Source organism: Phyllobates terribilis, unplaced genomic scaffold (genome assembly GCF_046119375.1).
Source record: "Phyllobates terribilis strain yellow unplaced genomic scaffold, ASM4611937v1 Scaffold_7__3_contigs__length_470593459, whole genome shotgun sequence".
Taxonomy (NCBI): Eukaryota; Metazoa; Chordata; class Amphibia; order Anura; family Dendrobatidae; genus Phyllobates; species Phyllobates terribilis.
The window spans coordinates 29,029,356-29,054,623 of NW_027362767.1; the positions used below are offsets into that span (position 1 = coordinate 29,029,356).

The 25,268-nt window shown below is 47.7% G+C and overlaps 1 protein-coding gene across 2 annotated transcripts in view; it reads right to left on the reverse strand.

Annotated features, from left to right (window-relative positions):
• The window catches only part of LOC141153490 (alpha-1-antiproteinase-like), a 71,016-nt gene that overhangs the window by 22,431 nt on the left and 23,317 nt on the right, over positions 1 to 25,268 (reverse strand). The window contains exons 1-2 of one of the 2 annotated variants that reach the window (XM_073638327.1): positions 19,232 to 19,365; positions 16,123 to 16,793 (exon numbers count right to left, since the gene is read on the reverse strand). In XM_073638327.1, coding sequence (XP_073494428.1) covers positions 16,123 to 16,789 — 667 coding nt within the window. In that variant the 5' untranslated portion in view covers positions 16,790 to 16,793; positions 19,232 to 19,365. Of the gene's footprint in view, positions 1 to 16,122; positions 16,794 to 19,231; positions 19,366 to 25,268 lie in introns of those variants that run through there. The other variant, XM_073638328.1, reaches the window with a different exon arrangement.

The following is a 25,268-nucleotide window of genomic DNA, read 5'->3' on the forward strand; positions in this document are numbered from 1 at the left end:
ACATTTTTAATGCCCCTTGGAAGAATAGTGGAGGTCGCAGTAGCTTAACAAGATGGTTTTATTACCCCTTGGAAGAGACGTGGAGGTCACAGTAGCTTAACAAGACGGTTTTAATGCCCCTTGGAAAAGTGGTGGAGGTCGCAGTAGCTTAACAAGACGGTTTTAATGCCCCTTGGAAAAGTGGTGGAGGTCGCAGTAGCTTAACAAGACGGTTTTAATGCCCCTTGGAAGAGACGTGGAGGTCGCAGTAGCTTAACAAGACTGTTTTAATGCCCCTAGGAAAAGTGGTGGAGGTTGCAGTAGCTTAACAAGACGGTTTTAATGACCCCTTGGAAGAGACGTGGAGGTTGCAGTAGCTTAACAAGACGGTTTTAATGCCCCTAGGTAAAGTGGTGGAGGTCGCAGTAGCTTAACAAGACTTTTTTAATGCCCCTTGGAAGAATGGTGGAGGTCGCAGTGGGATAAAAGACAATATCAATGCCCCTTGGAAGAGTGGTGGAGGTCGCAGTAGCTTAACAAGACGGTTTTAATGTCCCTTGGAAGAGACGTGGAGGTCGCAGTAGCTTATCAAGACGGTTTTAATGCCCCTTGGAAAAGTGGTGGAGGTCGCAGTAGCTTAGCAAGACGATTTTAATGCCCCTTGGAAAAGTGGTGGAGGTCGCAGTAGCTTAACAAGATGGTTTTAATGCCCCTTGGAAGACTGGTGAAGGTCGCAGTAGCTTAACAAGACGGCTTTAATGCGCCTTGGAAAAGTGGTGGAGGTCGCAGTAGCTTAACAAGACAGTTTTAATGCCCCTTGGAAGAATGGTGGAGGCCGCAGTAGCTTAATAAGACGGTTTTAATGCCCCTTGGAAGAATGGTGGAGGTTGCAGTAGCTTAACAAGACGGTTTTAATGCCCCTTGAAAGAGTGTTGGAGGTCGCAGTGGAATAAAAAGACAACATCAATGCCCCTTGGAAAAGTGGTGGAGGTTGCAATAGCTTAACAAGACGGTTTTAATGCCCCTTGGAAGAGATGTGGAGGTTGCAGTAGCTTAAAAAGACGGTTTTAATGCCCCTTGGAAGAATTGTGGAGGTCGCAGTAGCTTAACAAGCTGCCAAAAATTTGGACGGAGGAACTTGCAATGCTGGCAACACGGACCACGGTCACCCTGGTGGTATAGTGGTGGTGGAGGCTGAGGATAAGGAGAAGAGCAAAAAACAGCCGAAACGAGGAAGCGTATACCCATGTGTGGGTGTGAAGCGGTGCATGGGAATACACCTCCTGAAATAACACAGTGGATTTGACTTTATGTTACTCTGCTGTCATTTGGTGGTGATGAGAAGTCTGGCCCAATCCAGCCCTTGTACATTTTGATAAGGGTCAGCTTGTCAGCATTGTCAGTTGACAGGTGAGTGCGCTTATCAGTTATAATTCCCCCAGCGGCACTAAAAACACGCTCCAATAACACGCTAGCGGCAGGGCAGGCCAGGACCTCCAAGGCGTACAGAGCAAGTTCATTCCTAGTGTCCAGTTGGATACCCAATAATTAAAAGGCACAGAGGATTCACAGAGGACGCTGGTACAGTCAGCAAGGTACTCCCTCACCATCTTTTGAAACTTTCCACTCCTTGTGAGAGTACCCCACGCCTCAGGGCCTGTAAGCTGGGCGGGTCTCAGAAAACTGTCCCAGAATGTTGACTGTGTTCCCCCGCCTCAGCTGGATTGGAGTTGCGTCTCTCTCGCCTGTACGCCTTGGTTGGTCAACGAACTGTGACCTCTGCCGCTAGTGTGTTCAGATGGGAAATTTTTTAACAGTTCTGCAGCAAGGGCCTTCTGGTACTGCCACATTTTTGTAGACCTCTCCACCTCAGAAATAAGAGAGTGAAAGTTCTCCTTGTAGCGGGGGTCTACAAGTGTCACCAACCAGTAATGACTGTCACCCAACATTTTGACAACGCGAGGGTCACGGTTAAGGCAGCGTAACATAAAGTCAGCCATGCGTGCCAGACTGGTAACGGGCAAGATTTCCGTGTCCTCACCAAGATGACGACTGACCATGCTCTCCTCCTCCTCCTCCTCTTCCTCCTTCGCCCTGTCCTCAGGCCACCCACGCTGAACCGACGGTATGACACTTGTACAGGTACTACAGTCTACAATGCATGATAGCAGCTCCTGTTCTTCCTCCTCCTCCTCCTCCTCCTCCTCTCTCTCATTGTCCCCCAATGCACGTTGGGATGAGATGAGGCTGAGCTGTGTGTAATCGCCCGCTATGGCTTCTTCAGGACTTAGAGAGTGAAAGTTCTCCATGTAATGGGGGTCTACAAGTGTCACCAACCAGTAATGACTGTCACCCAACATTTTGACAACGCGAGGGTCACGGTTAAGGCAGCGTAACATAAAGTCAGCCATGCGTGCCAGACTGGTAACTGACAAGACTTACGTGTCCTCACCAAGTTGACGACTGACCATGCTCTCCTCCTCCTCCCCCCTGTCCTCAGGCCACCCACGCTGAACCGACGGTATGACAGTTGTACAGGTACTACTGTCTACAGCGCATGATACCAGCTCCTGTTCTTCCTCCTCCTCCTCCTCCTCTCCCTCATTGTCCCCCAATGCACGTTGGGATGAGATGAGGCTGGGCTGTGTGTAATCTCCCATTACGGCTTCTTGATTCATCTCATCATACTCTGGCTGCCATCCCTCCTCTTTAATTCTCTGCAGAGAGCATTGCAAAAGACAGACAAGTGGGATGCTGACACTAATGATGGTGTCATCGCCACTCACCATCTTGGTGGACTCCTCAAAGTTTGTCAGGATGGTACATATGTCAGACATCCAGGTCCACTCCTGAGGTCTTATGTGTGGAGTCTGACCTGAATATCGACGGCCTTGTTGCAGCTGGTACTCCACAGCTGCTCTCTTCTGCTCACAAATCATTTGCAACATGTTGAGGGTAGAGTTCCAGCATGTGTGGACATCACACACCAGTCGGTGTGCCGGAAGCTGCAAACGCTGCTGGAACACAGCAAGGGCGGCGGAAGCTGTAGCCGACTTCCGAAAATGAGCTGACAGGCGGCGTACTTTGACAAGCCGATCTGGCAACTCAGGGTACGATTTAAGAAACCGCTGAACCACGAGGTTAAGCACATGAGCCTGGCATGGTATGTGTGTCATCTCGCCTCGCCTCAGAGCCACCACCACGTTACGGCCATTGTCACACACGACCATGCCTGGATGTAGGTTCAGCAGTCTCAGCCACAGATCTGCCTGCTCTTTCACAGCTGTCCACAACTCACAGGCAGTGTGAGGTTTATCACCTAAGCTTATGAGTTTAAGCACAGCCTGTTGCCGCTTGGCTGAGGCAGTACTGCAGTGCTTCCAGCTTGTAACTGATGTGGTGATATCTGAGATGGAGGCTGAACATGAAGAGGAGGATGATGCGCAGGAGCTGTACACTGTGGGGGCAACTCTGGCTGACATAGGGCCCGCCATCCTCGGTGTGGGGAGGATGTGTTCCGTCCCAAGGTCCAATTGGGTCCCGGCTTCCACTATGTTTACCCAGTGTGCCGTCAGGGAGATGTACCGTCCCTGGCCACAAGCACTTGTCCACGTGTCCGTCGTCAGGTGGACTCTCCCCGTAACTGCGTTGTTGAGGGCATGGCAGATGTTTTGGGACACGTGCTTGTGTAGTGCGAGGATGGCACTCCGGGCAAAATATTGTCGTCTGGGGACCGAGGGATGGCCACCGCCATAAGGTTGCGGAAGGATTCCGTCTCCACAAGCCTAAAAGGCAGCATTTCCAACGCAATCAGTCGTGAAATGTGCGAATTTAGGACTGTGGCCTGTGGGGCGCTGGCTGCGAATTTGCACTTTTGTTCAAAGCTCTGGGATATTGACAATTGAATGTTGCGGTGGGACGTGGACGTGGACGTTGATGCTGTTTCTTGAGAAACTGCCATAACAAGTGAAGACTGAGAGGAGGGGGCATCTTTGCATGCAGTATGGACAGGGGATTGCCTTGCACGCACAACAGGGGGTTCTATTACACACACAACAGTGGAAGAAGCAGTGGTGACACCCGCTGACACTGATCGTGGACCCTGGGGTTCGCCCCACAAAGTCGGGTGCTTTGCTGCCATGTGCCTGATCATGCTGGTGGTGGTCAGGTTTGTAGTTTTGTCACCCCTGCTGATGCTGGCATGGCAGGTGGTACAAATGGCCTTTTTGGGGTTATCAGCAGAGTCTTTAAAAAAATCCCAGACTCTGGAAGACCTACCAGTTGTACTGGCAACGTCCCTCGTGTTGTTGCTACAGTGAACTGTTGCCCTCCTTCAGTGTGCGGCCACCACACTGCTTCTTCCTGCCTGTTGGGGTACTCAGCCTCCCTCCCCCTGTGTGCTGCTGACCTCGCTCTGCATGTCCTCCTGCCACGTTGGGTCAGTTGCTAGATCATCCACCACCTCCTCCTCTTCCACTTGCGCACCACGATCCTCCTCCTCACTTCGTGGCAATTGTGTCTCGTCATCGTCCACCTCTTGTGACAAATTGCCAGCGTCGACTTCCTGTGGCCGTGGCTGTTCAAATATTTGGGCATCGCTACATGGGATCTCCCCTTCTACCACTTCAAGCGGAGCAGGCGAGGGGCACAAATACGGAAATGGACCAGTGAACAGCTCTTCACAGTGTCCAAGTGTGGGATCAGTTGCTGTCTGACGACAGTCGGCATGGTGGGAGGAAGGAGCATCAGGGTGAGGAGGAGTATGCGGTCGAGACTCACGGCTACTAAAACTTGACCGTGTGGAAGACAGACCGGAGGTGGTGGTGCCCAGGTAACTGGAAGTATTATCTGCTATCCAATTAATAACCTGTTCACACTGATCAGTTCGCAATACTGGTGTTGTAGTGTGCTTCCCTAGTAATTCGGTCAAGAAGTGGGAGCGAGAAGATGTGGCTGTTGGTTGTGGCACATTTTCACCTTTGCCACGGCGCCGTCCTCTACACGCACCATCACCAGAATGTCCAGTTCCACGTCCCTTGCCACGCACCTTGCCCATTGTAAATGAAGTAAAATAGCTTACACTCGCACTATCAATAGAAAAAGGGTAATAAAAAGGAGATTAGAACCGTGGAAGAGGAAAACCACAGTTCTATTTCTCTGGCCTACACCAGACTCTTTTAAACAGATATATTGGTGTCTGAACAGTCAGGGAGACACTATTACTGTTTTTTTTTTACGGAAAAAATGCCAAAAGCAGGATAATACAGAGATTTGACCCGTAGAACTGCAAAACCACAGTTTTATTTTTCTGGCCTACACCAGACTCTTTTAAACAGATATATTGGTGACTGAACAGTCACAGACACACTCAATTTTTTGGCGGTTGGGGGGGGGATACCAAAAGGTTAATAAGACGCGTATTGGCACAGTCTGACTGAGGAAAAAAAAAAATACAGGATTTAGATGAAAAAAAAAAAGGATTTTTCCTGGCCCCTGAGACCGGGGGATAAGTCTAGCAATTTGACCAGCAGGAACACAGGACTGTAATGCAGCGTTTGCTGGTATAACCACTGCGTCTCCTATACAGCCTGCCTGCCTGCCTGATATCTGGGATGGATATTAGTCCTGAGAAGGACTGTTTGTTTGATTTGGCAGGCTTTAGAGACCCTACACTAACTATTTCACACTATAAATCTCTCCCTAACTCAGCAGCACTCTCCCTACACTGTCTGATCCAGAGCGACTGTGTCAAAGATGGCGGCGCCCGGTTTTAAATACTCGAGGTGACGCTGTGCGGACAGCCAATCACTGTAATGCCCACAACCAACATGGCTGCGGCATTACAGTGACTGGCTGGCAATCCCTGCATGTTCATTGGCTCTGTAAAGAGCGCCAAACATGCAGGGCGGAGACCCGAGCTCCCGCCCGAGTAACCCGGAAATGCTCGGTGCTCGCCGAACATCCCGAGTAGTAAGATGCTCGGGCGAGTACCGATCAGTGTCGAGCATGCTCGCCCAACACTGGTTGCAATATAATATATACAGTTATATGAAAAACTTTGGGCACCCCTATTAATCTTAAGCTTAATGTTTTATAAAAATTAGTGTTTTTGCAACAGCTATTTCAGTTTGATATATGTAATAACTGTTGGACACAGTAATGTTTCTGCCTTGAAATGAGGTTTATTGTACTAACAGAAAATGTGCAATCTGCATTCAAACAAAATTTGACAGGTGCATAAGTATGGGCACCTCACCAGAAAAGTGAAATTAATATTTAGTAGATCCTCCTTTTGCAAAAATAACAGCCTCTAGTCGCTTCCTGTAGCTTTTAATGATTTCCTGGATCCTGGATGAAGGTATTTTTGACCATTCCTCTTTACAAAACAATTCCAGTTCAGTTAAGTTTGATGGTTGCCGAGCATGGACAGCCCTCTTCAAATGATCCCACAGATGTTCAATGATATTCAGGTCTGGGGACTGGGATGGCCATTCCAGAACATTGTAATTGTTCCTCTGCATGAATGCCTGAGTAGATTTGGAGCGGTGTTTTGGATCATTGTCTTGCTGAAAGATCCATCCCCTGTGTAACTTCAACTTTGTCACTGATTCTTGAACATTATTGTCAAGAATCTGCTGATACTGAGTGGAATCCATGCGTCCCTCAACTTTAACAAGATTCCGGGTGCCAGCATTGGCCACACAGCCCCAAAGCATGATCGAACCTCCACCAAATTTTACTGTGGGTAGCAAGTGTTTTTCTTGGAATGCTGTGTTTTTTTGCCGCCATGCATAACGCCTTTTTGTATGACCAAACAACTCAATCTTGGTTTCATCAGTCCACAGGACCTTCTTCCAAAAAGAAATTGGCTTCTCCAAATGTGCTTTTGCATACCTCAGCCGACTCTGTTTGTGGCGTGCTTGCAGAAACGGCTTCTTTCGCATCACTCTCCCATACAGCTTCTCCTTGTGCAAAGTGCATTGTATAGTTGGCCGATGCACAGTGACACCCTCTACAGCAAGTTGATGCTGCAGTTCTCTGGAGGTGGTCTGAGGATTGTCCTTGACTGATCTCACCATTCTTCTTCTCTGCCTTTCTGATGTTTTTCTTGGCCTGCCACTTCTGGCCTTAACAAGAACTGTCCCTGTGTTCTTCCATTTCCTTACTATGTTTCTCACAGTGGAAACTGACAGGTTAAATCTCTGAGACAGCTTTTTGTATCCTTCCCCTGAACAACTATGTTGAATAATCTTTCTTTTCAGAACAATTGACAGTTGTTTTGAGGAGCCCATGATGCCACTCTTCAGAGGAGATTCAATCAGGAGAACAACTTGCAAGTAGCCACTTTAAGTAGCTTTTCTCATGATTGCATACACCAGGCTATGAAGTTCAAAGCTCAATGAGGTTACAAAACCAAAAAAAGTGCTTTAGTAAGTCAGTAAAAAGTAGGTAGGAGTATTTAAAACAAGAAAATGATAAGGGTGCCCATACTTATGCACCTGTCAAATTTAGTTTGAATGCAGATTGCACATTTTCTGTTAGTACAATAAACCTCATTTCAAGGCAGAAACATTACTGTGTCCAACAGTTATTACATATATCAAACTGAAATAGCTGTTGCAAAAACACCAATTTTTATAAAACATTAAGCTTAAGATTAATAGGAGTGCCCAAACTTTTTCATATAACTGTATACACAGGTCCCTTTGTTTAAAGACACACCCCAAGAAGAAGCCTGATTGCGAAACGGCGTAGGGGTTCTGAGAGGTGAAGCTTTATTCAGTGGTCGGTCTATACCTATTTCACTAAAAAATAACCTCAGCTAATCAATTGTTACATGTTTAACGATCTTTTTGCTATTATGAAGTAATGTGATTGAAGCTGAACTGCCTTGATTGTGGCACTTGAGTTTTCAAATTATATAGGCACTTAGCACTTTATATTTACAGTGGGGGAGAAAAGTATTTAGTCAGCCACCAATTGTGCAAGTTCTCCCAATTAAAAAGATGAGCGAGGCATGTAATTGACATCATAGGTGGACCTCAACTATGAGAGACAAAATGAGAAAACAAATCCTGAAAATCACATTGTCTGGTTTGGAAAGACATTTTTTTCAAATTTTGGTGGAAAATAAGTATTTGGTCAATTACAAACAAGCAAGATTTCTGTCTCTCGCAGACCTGTAACTTCTTCTTTAAGAGGCTCCTCTGTCCTCCACTCGCTACCTGTAGTACTGGCTCCTGTTTGAACTTGTTATCAGTATAAAAGACACCTGTCCGCAACCTCAAACAGTCGCACTCCAAACTCCACTGTGGTGAAGACCAAAGAGCTGTCGAAGGACACCAGAAACAAAATTGTAGCCCTGGACCAGGATGGGAAGACTGAATCTGCAATAGGCAAGCAGCTTGGTGTGAAGAAATCAACTGTGGGAGCAATGATTAGAAAATGGAAGACATACAAGACCACTGATAATCTCCCTCGATCTGGGGCTCCACACAAGATCTCACCCCGTGGGGTCAAAATGATCTCAAGAACGGTGAGTAAAAATTCCAGAACCACACGGGGGGACCTAGTGAATGACCTGCAGAGAGCTGGGACCAACTTTACACAGGCTACCATCAGTAAAACACTACACCACCAGGGACTCAGATCCTGCAGTACCAGACGCGTCCCCCTGCTTAAGCAGTTACATATCCGGGCCCATCTGAAGTTTGCTAGAGAGCATTTGGATGATTCAGAAGAGTATTGGGAGAATGTCATATGGTCAGATGAAACCAAAGTAGAACTGTTTGGTAGAAACACAACTTGTCGAGTATGGAGGAGAAAGAATGCTGAGTTGCATCCAAAGAACACCCTACCTACTGTGAAGCATGGGGGTGGCAACATCATGCTTTGGGGCTGTTTCTCTGCCAAGGGGCCAGGATGACTGATCTGTGTACATAAAAGAATGAATGGGGCCATGTATCATGAGATTTTTAGTACAAACCTCCTTCCATCAGCAAGGGCATTGAAGATGAAGCGTGGCTGGGTCTTTCAGCATGACAACGATCCCAAGCACACCGCCAGGGCAACGAAGGAGTGACTTCGTAAGAAGCATTTCAAGGTCCTGGAGTGGCCTAGCCAGTCTCCGGATCTAAACCCTATAGAAAACCTTTGGAGGGAGTTGAAAGTCAGTGTTGCCGAGCGACAGCCCCAAAACATCACTGCTCTATGTAACGTGGCCGCGAGGTGGAACCTCTGAGCTGCAATACAAAGGGGAAGTCCTTGTAAGGAAGCGGGTGACTCCCAGGGAAGGCAAGCGGGTAGCCACAGCAAGTGACGGGGACAGTCTCTGGGTAAGAAGGCAGGTTGTCACGGCAAATGACGGGGACAGTCTCTGGGTAGACAGGCAGGCGGTCACGGCAAGTGACGGGGACAGTCTCTGGGTTGACAGGCAGGTGGTCACGGCAAGTGACGGGGACAGTCTCTGGGTAGACAGGCAGGTGGTCACGGCAAGTGATGGGGACAGTCTCTGGGTAGACAGGCAGGAGGTCACGGCAAGTGATGGCAGGATCTCCTGGCAGGCTGGCAGAAAGCAAGCAGGTGCTCCCAGGAGAGCGGGCAGACAGACGAGGCGGATACCTGACAGGTAACTGGCGGGCTCTCCCAGGTGAGCGGGCTGACGGAGACAGCAGGTAACAGGCAGGTAACTGGTGGACGCTCCCAGGTGAGCGGTCTGACAGACGAGGCAGGTGACAGGCAGGTAACTGGTGGACGCTCCCAGGTGAGCGGTCTGACAGACGAGGCAGGTGACAGGCAGGTAACTGGTGGACGCTCCCAGGTGAGCGGTCTGACAGACAAGGCAGGTAACAGGCAGGTAACTGGCGGATAACAGGCTGGCAGGCAGGACAAGAAGTCAGGCTAGCAGCGGGACCTGAGGGCTGAAGCACAGGAAGACATAGTGCAAACAACTTTGCTCGGGCAGCTCCATTTGGGAGGAGGTGCCTTATATATGGGAGATCCTCCGGCAATTGGCCGGGGACTCCTTAGGACGGCGCGAGCGCCTTTCTTAGGCCAGAGAGAGATTTATCAAGGATGAGCGGGGCATGGATGTTCTCCCGGGGCTCCCATGTTCTCTCCTCAGGACCAAACCCCTTCCAATCCACTAGAAAAATGGTCTTTCCTCTTACCCTCTTGATGGCCAGAATGCTCTCTATCTCAAACTCGTCTTCAGCGGAGACTGGAGCAGGAGGCGTACCTGTAGACTTGGAAAAAGAGTTAAGTACCACGGGTTTGAGGAGAGATACATGGAAGGAGTTGGGGATCCGCAAGTTGGCCGGGAGTTTCAATTTATAGGCCACCGGGTTGATTTGCTTGATAACTTCCAGTGGGCCGATGAACCGGGGCCCTAACTTGTAGGAAGGAATCTTGAGCTGGACATATTTGGACGAGAGCCAGACTTTATCTCCAGGATGGAATTGGGGCGGATCCAGACGTCTTTTGTCAGCCTGTTTCTTCATCCGCTCGGAGGACTGAAGAAGTGCGGATCTGGTACTCTCCCAAATGGAGGAGAATTTGATAACAAGAGACTCCGTGGCCGGGTTGTCCACGGAGGTGGAGACGGGAAACGGGATCCGGGGATTTTGACCGTAGACTGTAAAAAACGGGGATTTGGAAGAGGATTCACTCTCGTGATTATTATAGGAGAATTCGGCACACGGTGAAAGATCCACCCAATCAGAATGGTGGGCATTAACAAAGTGTCGGAGGTAACTGGTTAAAATTTGGTTGATCCGCTCTACTTGACCATTGGACTGTGGGTGATAAGCAGAAGAGAAGTCCAAGGTGACCCCCAGCAGTTTACATGTGGCTCTCCAGAAGCGAGAGGTGAACTGGACCCCTCGATCGGACACGATGTGGAGAGGAAGACCATGGAGACGGAAAACATGATGAATAAAGTCCTTAGCCAACTCAGATGCAGACGGAAGACCTGGCAGGGGAATGAAGTGAGCCATCTTAGAGAAGCGGTCAGCGAGCACCCAAATGACCGTACAACCAGCAGAGACAGGGAGATCCGTTATAAAGTCCATGGCTATATGCTGCCATGGGGCAGCAGGTACAGGAAGAAGCAGAAGGCGGCCAGCTGGCAGATGTCTAGGAACCTTGTTGCGAGCGCAGGACGCACAGGCCGAGACAAAGTCTATTACCTCCTTGCGCAGGGTAGGCCACCAGTAATGCCGGGTAATAAGCTGGAGGGTCTTCTTTTGGCCAGCATGGCCGGCTAGCTTAGACGAATGTCCCCAGTGCAGAACCTTCTCACGATTAGGTACTGTCACGAGTGTCTTACCGGGTGGAAGATGATTCAGATCCACGGAGGCCACCTGCATTACCTTGGTGGGGTCAATGATGTGCTTTGGCTCCTGCTCAAGATCAGAGGACAGAAAGGATCGGGACAAGGCGTCGGCTTTGATATTTTTGTCTGCCGGGCGGAAATGAAGAATGAAATCAAAGCGGGCGAAGAACAAGGACAACCGGGCCTGGCGCGGGTTAAGTCTTTGGGCACTCTGGAGGTAAGCCAAGTTTTTGTGGTCCGTATAAATTATTACCGGATGAAGAGCCCCCTCGAGCAAGTAACGCCACTCCTCCAGTGCCAACTTAACGGCTAACAATTCTCGGTCTCCTATAGAATAATTGCGCTCAGACGAGGAGAAGAGTTTGGAGAAGAAGCCGCAGGTTACCACTCTCCCGGATCGCGACTTTTGGGTGAGTACCGCTCCGGCTCCGGAGGAGGAAGCATCTACTTCTAAGAAGAATTGGTTGTTGCAGTCCGGACGGTGCAGCACAGAAGCGGAGGAGAAAGCTTGTTTCAAAGAAAGGAAGGCCTCCTCTGCCTCGGGCGGCCATTCTTTGGGACTAGCGCCCTTACGGGTGAGCGCGGAGATAGGGGCAGTCCGGGAAGAGAAGTGCGGAATGAAGAGGCGGTAGTAGTTGGCGAAGCCCAGGAACCTCTGAATAGCCTTCAACCCCTCCGGTCGGGGCCACTTCAGGATGGCAGAAAGTTTCTCAGGATCCATTCGTAGGCCGGTCAGGGAGATGACGTAGCCCAGAAAGGGAAGCGAGGTCTGCTCAAAGAGGCACTTCTTAAATTTTGCGTAGAGGTGGTTTTGCCTGAGCCTGAGCAGGACTTGACGAACGTCCCTCCGGTGTGTGGGAAGATCCGGAGAGAAGATCAAGATGTCGTCCAGGTACACCACCACGCAGTAGAGAAGGTCATGGAAGATGTCATTGACCAACTCTTGAAAGACGGCGGGAGCATTACAGAGGCTGAAGGGCATTACGAGGTATTCATAGTGGCCGTCCTGGGTGTTGAATGCCGTCTTCCATTCATCCCCCCGACGGATACGGACCAGGTTATACGCCCCACGGAGATCCAGCTTGGTGAAGATTCTGGCACCCCTCAGACGGTCAAATAATTCAGGAATGAGCGGAAGAGGGTATTTATTTTTCACCGTGATTCGGTTAAGACCTCTATAGTTAATACAGGGACGGAGTGAACCATCCTTTTTTTTAACGAAGAAGAAGCCTGCTCCCGCCGGGGAGGTAGATTTCCGGTTAAATCCCCGGGCCAGATTTTCCTCGATATATTCAGACATGGCCCGGGTCTCGGCAGCGGACAACGGGTAAATACGCCCATGGGGTGGAGTCGTGCCGGGTACCAGGTCGTTTGGGCAATCATATGGTCTATGAGGGGGTAATGTCTCTGCTTCTTTCTTGTTAAAAACATCAGCATAAGACCAATAAGGGACCGGTAGGCTGGGTAGATTGGCTGGAGAAGGAGAGGGACGAGCAGGACGAACAGGAGCTAAACAAGTCTTAAGGCAGTCCTGCCCCCAGCGTAGGACTGCTCCCGTCTGCCAATTCAGCATGGTCTCTGGAGCCAAGGTAGGCCTAACAAAAGGGCGTGTGAGAGTCCAGGTAGAACATGGAAGAAGATGCTCTCAGAGTGCAGCATTCCCACCTGCAGAGTTATGGGTTCGGTGATGAGTTGGATGGTTTGCGGTAAGAGGCCCCCATCCACGGAAGCGACAGATAAGGGTTCAGCCAGAGGTTTAGTGGGAATGCGGTATTTCTCTACCAGGGACTGAGAAATGAGATTTCTGGCAGCTCCAGAATCAAGTTGAGCTAGTTCAAAGTAACGGTTCTCCCCGCAGATGATAGAGACCGACAGCATCAGAGATGGAGAGGGTTTACTCTTGTCTAGGATGACCTCTCTGAGCGATCCTAGACACAGGCGTTTCCCGGCCTCTCTGGGCAGGCACGGATCTGGTGCTCCTTACTGCCACAGTAGAAACAGCTCCCCTCGGCACGGCGTGACTCTTGACGGGTTTTGACCATCTTGGTCTGGTCGACCTGCATGGGCTCTGGCGAGTGCGCCCGGGGAGTTACAGATGAAGAGACGGGTCTCTGGAAAGTTGGAGCAAGGCGGGGAAACTTCCTCTCACGGGTGACCTCTTTGGTACGCTCCTGGAACCCGATGTCAATCCAGGTGGCAAGTGTCACCAAGTCATCGAGGGTGGTTGGAATGTCCCGACCGGCAAGTTCATCTTTAATCCGGCCGGATAGGCCCTCCCAGAAGACAGACACCAGGGCCTCGTTATCCCAGGCGAGCTCGGAAGCAAGGGTACGGAACCGTATGGCATATTGGCCCACGGTGAGACTCCCTTGGCGGAGGCGTAGCAGAGAGGAGGCAGAAGAGGTCTTTCGTCCTGGTTCGTCGAAGACTTTCCGGAAAGCCGTGAGAAAGGCTGGCAAGTTGGACACCAGGGGGTCTCCTCTCTCCCATCGAGGATTTAGCCAGGCCAGTGCCTCCCCAGTGAGATGGAACATGATAAAGGCCACCTTGGCCCAGTCGGTGGTGAACTGGTGTGCCAAAAGTTCGAAGTGCAGGGTGCACTGGTTAATGAAGCCCCGTGGCAGGCCGGGGTCTCCACCAAAACGAGGCGGGGCGGAAAGGCTGGGACCGGGAAGGGATGCCATGGTATTGATGGGCAGCGACGCTGCCGGGGCAGTAGTTGTGCGAGTGGAAGCAGCTCCCGATGAGGCAGTCAGTGTGTCCGGGCGGGAGTTAACACTACGCAGGTGACTCAGGATGGACTCCTGTTGGGACCTCTGACGGGATAGTTCATGGCATAGGTCTGAGAGTGAGGGAGCTTGGGTGCCACCGGGTTCCATGGCCCGAGAAAACTGTAACGGGGCCGGGAGGTGGAACCTCTGAGCTGCAATACAAAGGGGAAGTCCTTGTAAGGAAGCGGGTGACTCCCAGGGAAGGCAAGCTGGTAGCCACAGCAAGTGACGGGGACAGTCTCTGGGTAAGCAGGCAGGTGGTCACGGCAAGTGACGGGGACAGTCTCTGGGTAGACAGGCAGGTGGTCACGGCAAGTGACGGGAACAGTCTCTGGGTAGACAGGCAGGTGGTCACGGCAAGTGACGGGGACAGTCTCTGGGTAGACAGACAGGTGGTCACGGCAAGTGACGGGGACAGTCTCTGGGTAGACAGGCAGGAGGTCACGGCAAGTGACGGCAGGATCTCCAGGCATGCTGGCAGAAAGCAAGCAGGTGCTCCCAGGAGAGCGGGCAGACAGACGAGGCGGATACCTGACAGGTAACTGGCGGGCGCTCCCAGGTGAGCGGGCTGACGGAGACAGCAGGTAACAGGCAGGTAACTGGTGGACTCTCCCAGGTGAGCGGTCTGACAGACGAGGCAGGTGACAGGCAGGTAACTGGTGGACACTGCCAGGTGAGCAGTCTGACAGACGAGGCAGGTGACAGGCAGGTAATTGGTGGACGCTCCCAGGTGAGCGGTCTGACAGACAAGGCAGGTAACAGGCAGGTAACTGGCGGATAACAGGCTGGCAGGCAGGACAAGAAGTCAGGCTAGCAGCGGGACCTGAGGGCTGAAGCACAGGAAGACACAGTGCAAACAACTTTGCTCAGGCACCTCCATTTTGGAGGAGGTGCCTTATATATGGGAGATCCTCCGGCAATTGGCCGGGGACTCCTTAGGACGGCGCGTGCGGCCCCTTTAAGAGAGAGGGAGCGCGCTCCCTAAGCACAGTGCCTGGGAAGCAGCGTGCGCTGCCAGGAGCGCGGGAGGAGGACGCCGAGCACGGAGCAGAGAGGTGAGGGGAACGGCGTCTCTGCCTAGCAGGGGGCAGAGACGCCGATGCTACACTCTAGAGAAGATCTGCATGGAGGAATGGGCCAACATACCAGCAACAGTGTATGCCAACCTTGTGAAGACTTACAGAAAACGTTTCACCTCTGTCATTGCCAACAAAGGATATATAACAAAGTATTGAGATGAACTTTTGTAATTGACCAAATACTTATTTTCCACCAAAATTTGAAAAAAAAATTCTTTCCAAATCAGACAATGTGATTTTCAGGATTTGTTTTCTCATTTTGTCTCTCATAGTTGAGGTCGACCTATGATGTCAATTACAGGCCTCTCATCTTTTTATGTGGGAGAACTTGCACAATTGGTGGCTGACTAAATATTTTTTTCCCCACTGTATTTGATCTGTCTATACTAATACCTGGTCTAATTGATTTGAAGGGATTACTCATTATTGCACTATTGGCACTTTTTTTTCATTGGTCTAATGAGATATTTACATTCCTTATTTTTAATTAGTTTTACTTTACTTCATCCGATAAAGGTATATTCATCCGCCTGGTTATTTGAATGTTACATACATTGAGACATGACTATACCGCATCTCTCTGCATTGGAGGTTTTTTGTCCTTACCCTACTTGTATGTTTTTATGAATTACATGTATTGAATAAAATTGCTTATATTAAGCTAGAGTCTCTGTTATCCTGTAGTTTAAGACTCAGACTACATTGGATTAAGTAGATATTAATGACACCCAATAATAGTCTAACTGTTGAGTATAGCAAAGCTTTACTCCTCTGCTAATGCAGCCATCCAAGTCCAACACCCCAGAGAAACGTTATGGCCTCTCATTGCTACTAACAAAACTCATATTTTAGTAGCTTACCCTTTATATGTCTTTCCAATTTCTAAACTGAGTCCTTAAGGCAACACAGACGGTGACGTCATACAATCTTTGAATTACTGTGTTATAATGTAAGTGATTACCTTTAAAATAAATGTAGTTGATGAGGACAAAGATGGCGTCTCTGTCTACACTGTCCAGCAGCTCGGCGATCTTGCCATGGGTGTTCTTCTTCACATAACCGTTGATCTGATTTTTGGCTTCTTCATCGTTCTCGAAATCAGTAGAGAACGCCTCGGAGTGGTAGAGCTTCTTGGCCTCATCCAAGAATGTCTGGAGAATCTTGTTTTCCTGGGAGATGAAGAGCGCATTCCCACCACTGAGCTGCAGCTCCCTGTTCACATCGTTCAGGAGAACTAGAAGATGGTGGAAGCCTTCATGGATTTCTTGTTCTGAGATCTCAGAAGTGTTGAAACCAATACCTTCAATAATTTGTGAGAGGGTCTCATCCTTAGCACCAAGAGACAGGAAAGCAAATGCAGTAGAAATACTGACCGGGGAGAAGACAATGTTCTCAGAAGGGTGATCTAGGGCAACCTGCCGATACAGGTCAAAGGAGAATTTTGAATTGTAGTGAGATATCTTGTGGCAGGGCATGGACTCGTTATGCTGATGGTGGTGCTCTTTGCCATGGTGCTCCCCTTTCTTGTGATGGCCTTTTTTGTGATCATGGTGGTCATCCTTTTCATGGTGGTCAGCAAAAGCCAATGTAAAAAGTAGAACCACTCCCAAAAATAGAAAGACCCTCATATTTCTGCAAGACAAAGAAACGTTTCACTAAGTCAGATTATGCTGAATGTAAGTAATAAAAAAATGATGTCGTCTATATACTGTCCACAGTTACCCAACTGAAATATGAAAACATGACTGCTCTCATTCAGAAACAGCTTCATGATTGTCCGTTGTTTCATTTCAATGAAAATTGCTGGTTATTTGAACACTTCCTACTAATAGCAATCAAAATCAAAGAAAAAAAACCCTTTAGATAAAATAGACACCGTAGTAACTCATCACATGGTTCAAAATGCAGATCGATGACACAATGAGCTCAAGTAGATCTGCTACCAATGACATTGAGATTCAGTAAGCAAATGCTTTTGATGCATTTAGAATGTAGATTGTCTAATAAATCAATTAATTTTTCAGATTTAATGATCTGACCCATCATATCACCATTGGTATCAATTACTGTTAATATTGAGGATGCAATACATTAAATGGAAATACTGTATATCACAGATTACAGAACAGGGGAAGGACTTGGGTATTCTGATTACAAGAAAGGATATTTGGAAGTTCAAAGGCGGCAACTAGATTATTACATGAGATGGAGACATTTCCTACGATGACAGGTTGGTAAAGTTGGACTTGTTTAACTTAGAAAAAAGAGGTCTCAGATCTCATCAATACAAGTTTGGTCAATACAAAGGACGGCATATAACTTATTCTTTCCAAAGACCTTACAAAAGACCAGGGGGCATTCATTACAGGTGCAGAGAAGTCAATTTTGGCCACTAAATAGGAAAGAGGTCTTTACAGTTAGAGCAGTCGGACTGAGGAATGTCTGACCACAGGAGGTTGTAATGGAAGCTGCTATAAAAGCATTTAAAAAGGGCTGGATGCTGTTCTCACAACAAATGGCATTTTGGGTTATAAATAATCTAGTGGAGAAAAGCTGAACTTGATGGACTCGTGTCTTTTTTCAGCCTACAGTGCCTTGAATAAGTTCATACCGTATGATCTTTTCCACATTTTTTCACGTTACACAAACAATCTTAAATATATTTTATTGGGATTTTCTGGGCTACAAATACAAAGTAGCAATTATTTTTGAAGTGTAAGCGAAATGATACATAGTTTTTTTAAATTATTTAAAAAATATATAAATCTGAAAATTGTGATGTACATTTGTTTTCAGCCATGTGTAGCTTGAAGCCTCTACATGAAATCCTGTGTGGCAGAAAGCTAACACAGCACATCACCCTGAAATCATCATCCCCACTGTCACACATGGTGGTGGTAGCATCCTGCTGTGGGGAGGTTTTTCTTCAGCAGGGGCAGGGAAGCTGATAATAGCTGATGGGAAGATGGATGGAGCTAAATACTGAGCAAATCTGGAGGAAAATCTGTCAGAAGCTGCAAAAGACTTCTGGCTGGGGTGTAGGTTCACCTTCAAGCAGGACAACGACCTTAAACACCCTGCCAGAGCTACAATGGAGGGTTTAGATCAGAGCATATTCCTGTGTGTGAATGGTGCAGTCACAGTCCAGAAACTAATCCCAGAGAATCTGTGACAAGACGTGAAAATTACTGATCACAGACATCTCCATCCAATCTCACCGAGCGAGAGCGAGTGTGCAAAGAAGAGGGGGCAAAATGTCAACTCTAGATGTGCAAAGCTGGAGAGACAGACCCCAAAAGACTGCAGCGAAAGGTAGGAGAGACAGACCCCAAAAGACTGCAGCGAAAGGTGGAGAGACAGACCCCAAAAGACTGCAGCAGAGAAAGCTGGAGAGACAGGCCACAAAAGACTGCAGCAGAGAAAGCCAGAGAGACCGACCCCAAAAGACTGTAGCGAAAGGTGGGAGAGACAGACCCCAAAAGACTGCAGCAGAGAAAGCTGGAGAGACAGACCCCAAAAGACTGCAGCGAAAGGTGGAGAGACAGACCCCAAAAGACTGCAGCAGAGAAAGCCAGAGAGACCGACCCCAAAAGACTGCAGCGAAAGGTGGGAGAGACAGACCCCAAAAGACTGCAGCAGAGAAAGCTGGAGAGACCAACCCCAAAAGACTGCAAGAAAAGCTGGAGAGACAGACCCCAAAAGACTGCAGCAGTAATGGCAGCGAAAGGTGGTCCTACAAAGTACTGACTCAAGGGGCTGAATATTAATGCACATCACAATTTACAGATTTATATTTTTAAAATATTTAGAAAACCCTGTATTATTTCCTTTACACTTCACAAATACTTGCTACTTAGTTTTTGTATCACATAAAATCCCAATAAAATATATGTAAGTTTGTGGGTGTAAAGTGAAAAAATGTGGAAAAGTTCACAGGGTGTGAAGACTTTTTCAAGTGACTGTATATTAACTATGTAATAGGTGAATATAAAGAAAAACAAGAACATTTTCTCAAACTGAGCAATGTAGTAAGTGTAAAAAGCATCTATATAAACCATCTCGGTACTCACGGTGTTTCTGGATCCTCCAGACTCCGGAGGTGGCTCCAGTGTACAGATGACTTTATATATAGGACAACGGCTCCATCCTATTTGTGAACTGATTCTCTAATCATTAACCTGTAACCTGTGCGCTGCGGGATCGTCTGTGCCAAAGTCAATTCAAATTATTTGTTTTTTGACCTGTCTAGATCAGGGTTCCCCAACTCCAGTCCTCAAGGCCCACCAACAGGTCATGTTTTCAGGATTTCCTTAGTATTACACAGGTGATAATTGCATCACCTGCACAGGCAATAATTCCATCACCTGTGCAATACTAAGGAAATCCTGAAAACATGACCTGTTGGTGGGCCTTGAGGACTGGAGTTGGGGAACCCTGGTCTAGATGTACAAGAAACTCTGTGCCCCCTTTATTGCAGATTTTCTGGGGCACGAGATAAAGAGAGATATCATGAAAATAGCAAAATATTTTTCTACAAGTCATTCAAATATTACATTTAATAAAAAGATGACTCAGTCCCATTACATCCTGCAGGTATGGCTGATGGGCGAGAGCATCATGGATGTAGCCGGCTGGTGATCGTAGCACTTGTATTAGTTTAGCGCTGAGTTTAATAATCACTAAACAATCACATGTAGCTATAACTGAAATACTAAAATACTGACCTTTAGTACACATTTTATCGTGCTATGCTCAACCCTACAGTACTGTGCAAAAGTTTTAGGCAAGTGTAGGGGGAAAAAATGTTGCAAAGTAAAAATGTTTTAAAAAAAATAGAAGTGTTAATTTGTATCAACTAAATAAATGCAAAATGAATAATATTTGGTGTGACCGCCCTTTGACTTAAAACAGCATCAAAGCATCAATTCTTCTAGGCACTTGTACACGGTTTTTGAAGGGAAGGAGATGGTTCTAAACATCTGGGAGAGCTGACCCCAGATCTTCTGTGTATGAGGCTTGTGCAGATCCCAGACAGACGGGATGAGGTGAGATCAGGGCTCCGAGGCCGGAACATCAATTTCCAGACTCCTCATTCTTATTGACATTGGCCGGATGTTGGGGGTTGTTGTCCGGCTGCAGAATAAATTTGGAACCAATCAGACGACCTCCTGATGATATTATATGATGGGTAAGTATCTGATGTTTGAATCAACCTCCCTGCCAATTACCTTCAAAAACTGTGTGCAAGTGTATGTAGAAGTATTGATGCAAAGGGTGGTCACACCAATTATTGATGGGATTTAGATTTCTCTTACCTTCATTCACTTTCCATTTTGTTAATTGATTAAAACAATGGTCTTTCTTTGTTTTGGCTAATATGTGGAGTACAAGATGGGGGACACCCTCTCTTGACTTCCTTATGCCCTGATAGGTGTCGTATAGTCCTATAGACCCTTTCGCAAAGAGTTGTGTATGTAATATATATTATAAAGTATCCATGTGATAATAGAGGCGAAGTGATGGGATCCGCACTGGTGGAAAGGAAAACTATTAAGAAACGAGGCTCATTGACATGGAGGATTGTTACATACAGCGGGCTCATACGGTGAGGTGGATCCTCTAAGCCAATGTCCGGGTGGGCACAGGGGTTACGGGCGACTGTGCAGCAGCCAGATGGACCACGCTGAACACGGACACGTAAGATACAAACTAAAAGTTTAATAAAGTCTTAGAAACCACAGTCAGCAGAGAAACTGAAGACCTCAGGCAGATAGCAGAGTTACTGAAGACCTCAGACTGATAGCAGAGTTACTGAAGACCTCAGGCAGATAGCAGAGTTACTGAAGACCTCAGGCAGATAGCAGAGTTACTGAAGACCTCAGACTGATAGCAGAGTTACTGGAGACTAGTGTTGAGCCACCCCCGTAGTGTTCGAGTTCGGTTCGGTTCGTCGAACACCCGTGTGTTCGCCGAACTGTTCGTCGAACTGTTCGTCGAACACCTTCGAACACCGTTAAAACCAATGGCAGGCAAACAAAAACACATAGAAACACATAGAAAACACCTTCAAAGGTGTCCAAAAGCTGACAAACTGCTCAGAAGACACAACTAACACATGGAAAAGTGACAAGTACATATAGTCATGCGAAAAGAAAAGAGGTGGAGGAGTAAAAGGAGGGGGAGACACAGATATAGGCATGTCATGCCCTTCTAAAATCCAAAAAGTGAGAAGCCGACACGGCCAGTCCGCTCCTGCCCGTGCCACCTCCGTGTCGCCGGGTTTGTGCCAGAGCCGCGGTGAACCCTGACGGCCAGCCCCCCTCTCCCAATACTGGTGCCTGTCCGCTGGTGGGTCGAGCGAGCCCCCCTGTGGTGGAGGCAGCTCTAAGCTTTTTAATTTAAATTGTCTCTCTAATTTGAATGAATACACTTTAAATCCATTTACAAGGATCTATTGGAGGGCAAGTCTCATTCTAGCAGCCGCGTAATTCCAGCTCCAGTAGCGTCCACTAAAGCTGCTGCAGTTAAAAAGCTTTTATAAGGATCGAGCTCGGCTGTCCACCGCAAGGCATCCTACTGCCAGTCCCAGCCCCTATGCCTTGGGGTGCCTCCTGATGCTCTTCACTAAGTATCCCATGGTCCCGAAGCATTTCCTTTGAAAAAATTAAGTGTCTAAACTACAGGTGGTGCAGCTTGCTTAACAGCCGGGATAATCCGCTGACTAGCAGACACTGCTACTAGGCACAAAGTATTTCCTGGGCTAGATGCAGTTAAAAATTTGTAATTAGATACTCTCGTTGGATGCTGAGAAAGCATTCCATAGAGTCTCCTGGCACGCCATATATGATTCTCTTAAAAAGCTTGGGGTAGGGGTCTAGGGGACCCTTTTATAGCCAAAATCACGGCCCTGTATCGCAATACGTCACCTAGGCTGAAGATAAATGGAACTGTAGCACCCTGAGGGCTCGGTTGCTACAGACGTATTGCACCTCACCCAGAGGTGTGATATCTCACTCTCAGGTAAGGATGGAGCGTGGATCAGGACCCGACACCTGCATGCATTACACCACATTGCCGTGGGGCAGGGCGACCAATATGCCCCTGAGATGGGCACGACAGTCCCTGTCCCTGGCTGGAGTGGGGGGAGGGAACACTGAGGAAGGGGAACCCTGTAGTGCAGGAGCAGGGAGGAAGCAGTTCCTGGGTGCATTGAGAAGGGAGTATAAAAGGTGGGCACCATCTTAGTTCAGTGCAGAGAAGTCTGAGCAGAAGTGGCAGGGAGCAGGGGCTCTGCATGAGCTCTGCTCCGGAGGCGGGCCTAGTAACAGAGGCCCAGGCCTGGAAGAGGGAGAAGGAAGGAAGAGGAGCGGAGAAGGCTCCAGGAACGAGGAATGAAGGGATCCCAGGGGTGCGGACGGGCGAGTCGCCACCGCACGCCCGAATCCACCTGCGTGGAGGGGTCAGGCCAAAGGGGGAGACCGGTCCCCGAACTAGTGGAGGCAGAAAACGACCCTCAGCTAGAAACCGGAGGCTCTGACATTTTATGTGGCGCAGCCCCTCGCTACACCCGCTAGGAAGGCACCACATAGGGTCAGGGAAACTGGCGCCAAGTTTACCAAGAGGATGTTAGAACCTTGCTGTTAGGTTTTTTTTCCTTTGCTGGTCACATGACCTTGTTGGCCTATTTAATCCTGCTCCGCCCTTCTGGCTTTGCTGGACTTCATTGTATATCTACTTTCTAGCTAGCCTGTGCTCTGTATCTAGCTCTGTTAGTTTGCTTGGTCTACGGACCTCTATGTTCTATCTATTTTGTTTGTTCGTCTGTCTGCTACTATTTCTGTTAGGAGGTGTCCCATATTCCTCCCAGTCCTTAGTACTTGTAGGGATTCCCTCCCCACATCTATAGGTCTCCGTACAGACTAGATTAGGACTTTAGCAGGTCTGATCGCAGGATCAGGTTCCCTGTTACATCGTAGGGATTCAGCTGAGTCCTATAGTAGGGACAGATCTCCTCTCTTTCCTTAGCTTTGGTAGCAGAACATAACAGTAAGTCCAGCCTGCAAATTCTCTAAGGAAAGTTTTTTTTTTTTTTTTTTTTTTTTCCATCATGGTGTCGGTTCAGGATTTGGCTAAACACCTGCAGGGACTCTCTCTGGAAGTGGCCGAGCTCCGTCAGCACGTGAGTAACTGTCCTGGAGCATATTTCTTGGAGCCTAAGGTATGTTTGCCGGATTTATTTTTTGGTGAACATCGAGAATTTTTTTCATTTAAAAATGCTTGCTTATTGTATTTTCGTTTGAGACCCAAGTCCTCTGGGGATGAATCCCAGCGCGTAGGGTTCATAATGTCACTTTTGCGCAAAGAGCCTCAGGAGTGGGCCTTTTCTTTGCAACCTAGTGATACATGCTTCAGATCAGTGGATAGTTTTTTTTCTGCTTTAGGATTATTATATGATGATCCTGACCGTGTGGCATCAGCTGAGACTGAGTTGAGACGTTTAAAACAAGGATCAGGTAATGTGGAAAAATATTGTACTCATTTTCGTCGTTGGTCCACTCAAACAGGGTGGAACGATTCTGCTCTGAAAAGTCTATTTCTTGCTGGGCTCAGTGAAAGGGTTAAAGACCTGCTAATTGCTTATCCTACACCTGAGGATTTGCAACAGGCTATGCAATTAGCTATACGGGTGGATAGAAGACTGCGTGCTAGGGTTAATGAGAGCAAATCCTCTGCTATGTCAGTTTCTGGTTATGATAATGTGTGTACTAACAGTGGTGAACCGATGGAGATTGGATCGGTGGCACCTCGCTCTCAAGAAAAAGACCGTCGTTTTTCGGAAGGCTTGTGTTTCTATTGCGGAAAATCTGGTCATTTGATTAAAGGCTGTGAGCTTCGTATGAAGAAAAAAAAAAAATGGTCAGTCACGCCCGTATTGCCTGTTTAAATTCCAAGGGTATATTTTTAGCTGCTTCCACGATTGCTCAGGAAAAATTAATGGAATTTCGGGTGTTTGTTGATTGCGGGTCTACACTGAATGTAATTGATGGGGGATTCGTGGAAAAACTCAATTTAAAACCTGAACCTTTATCATCCCCCATTGCTGTGGTTTCTGTGGATGGCTCCCCTTTGAAGAATATTACTCTCAAGGTCAGTGAATTTCCTCTCACTATTAATGGTGTTCACCATGAGAAATTGGATTTGGTAGTGTTGAATAACTTGCCTTCTCCAGTAATATTGGGATTGCCCTGGTTAAAATTTCACAATCCTGTACTGGATTGGTCTACCAGTGAAATTAAATCCTGGAGCCATAAATGTTATGACAAGTGTTGTAACGGGCGTATTGCAGCTTTGGATAGGGGAGAATTGCCTGTTCCTATTCAGGATTTTTGGAGAGTTTTTTCTGAGAAAGAATCGCAGGTTTTGCCTCCCCATAGAGACTATGATTGTTCTATTGAATTTGTCCCTGGAGCGACTCTTCCTAAAAGTCGTTTATTTAACCTTACTATTCCTGAGAGGAAGGCTTTGGAGGAATACATACAGACAAGTTTGGCCGCCGGTCACATTAGGCCCTCTAAGTCTCCTGTGGCGGTTGGATTTTTTTTTGTAAAAAAAAAGGACGGCGGTTTACGTCCTTGTCTGGATTTTCGTGAGATTAACAAAATTACGGTACGCAATCCTTACCCACTGCCATTGATTCCTGATCTGTTTAACCAGTTATTGGGGGCCAAGTGGTTCTCTAAAATTGACCTTAAGGGGGCATACAATCTGTTGCGCATGAAGGAGGGTGATGAATGGAAGACTGCTTTTAACACTCCTGTGGGTCATTTTGAGAATCTGGTTATGCCTTTTGGTCTTACTAATGCTCCTGCATTTTTTCAGAATCTGATTAATGACATCCTTAGACCTTTGATCGGTAAAAATGTGGTTGTGTATTTGGATGACATTTTGATTTATTCGCCAGATCTGGAGTCTCATTGGCGGAGCGTGCGTGAGGTATTACAGTTATTAATGGACAATTCGCTTTTTGCTAAGCTGGAGAAATGTGAGTTCGCTGTACAGAGAATTAGTTTTTTGGGCTACATTATCTCCAGCAAAGGTTTTGAGATG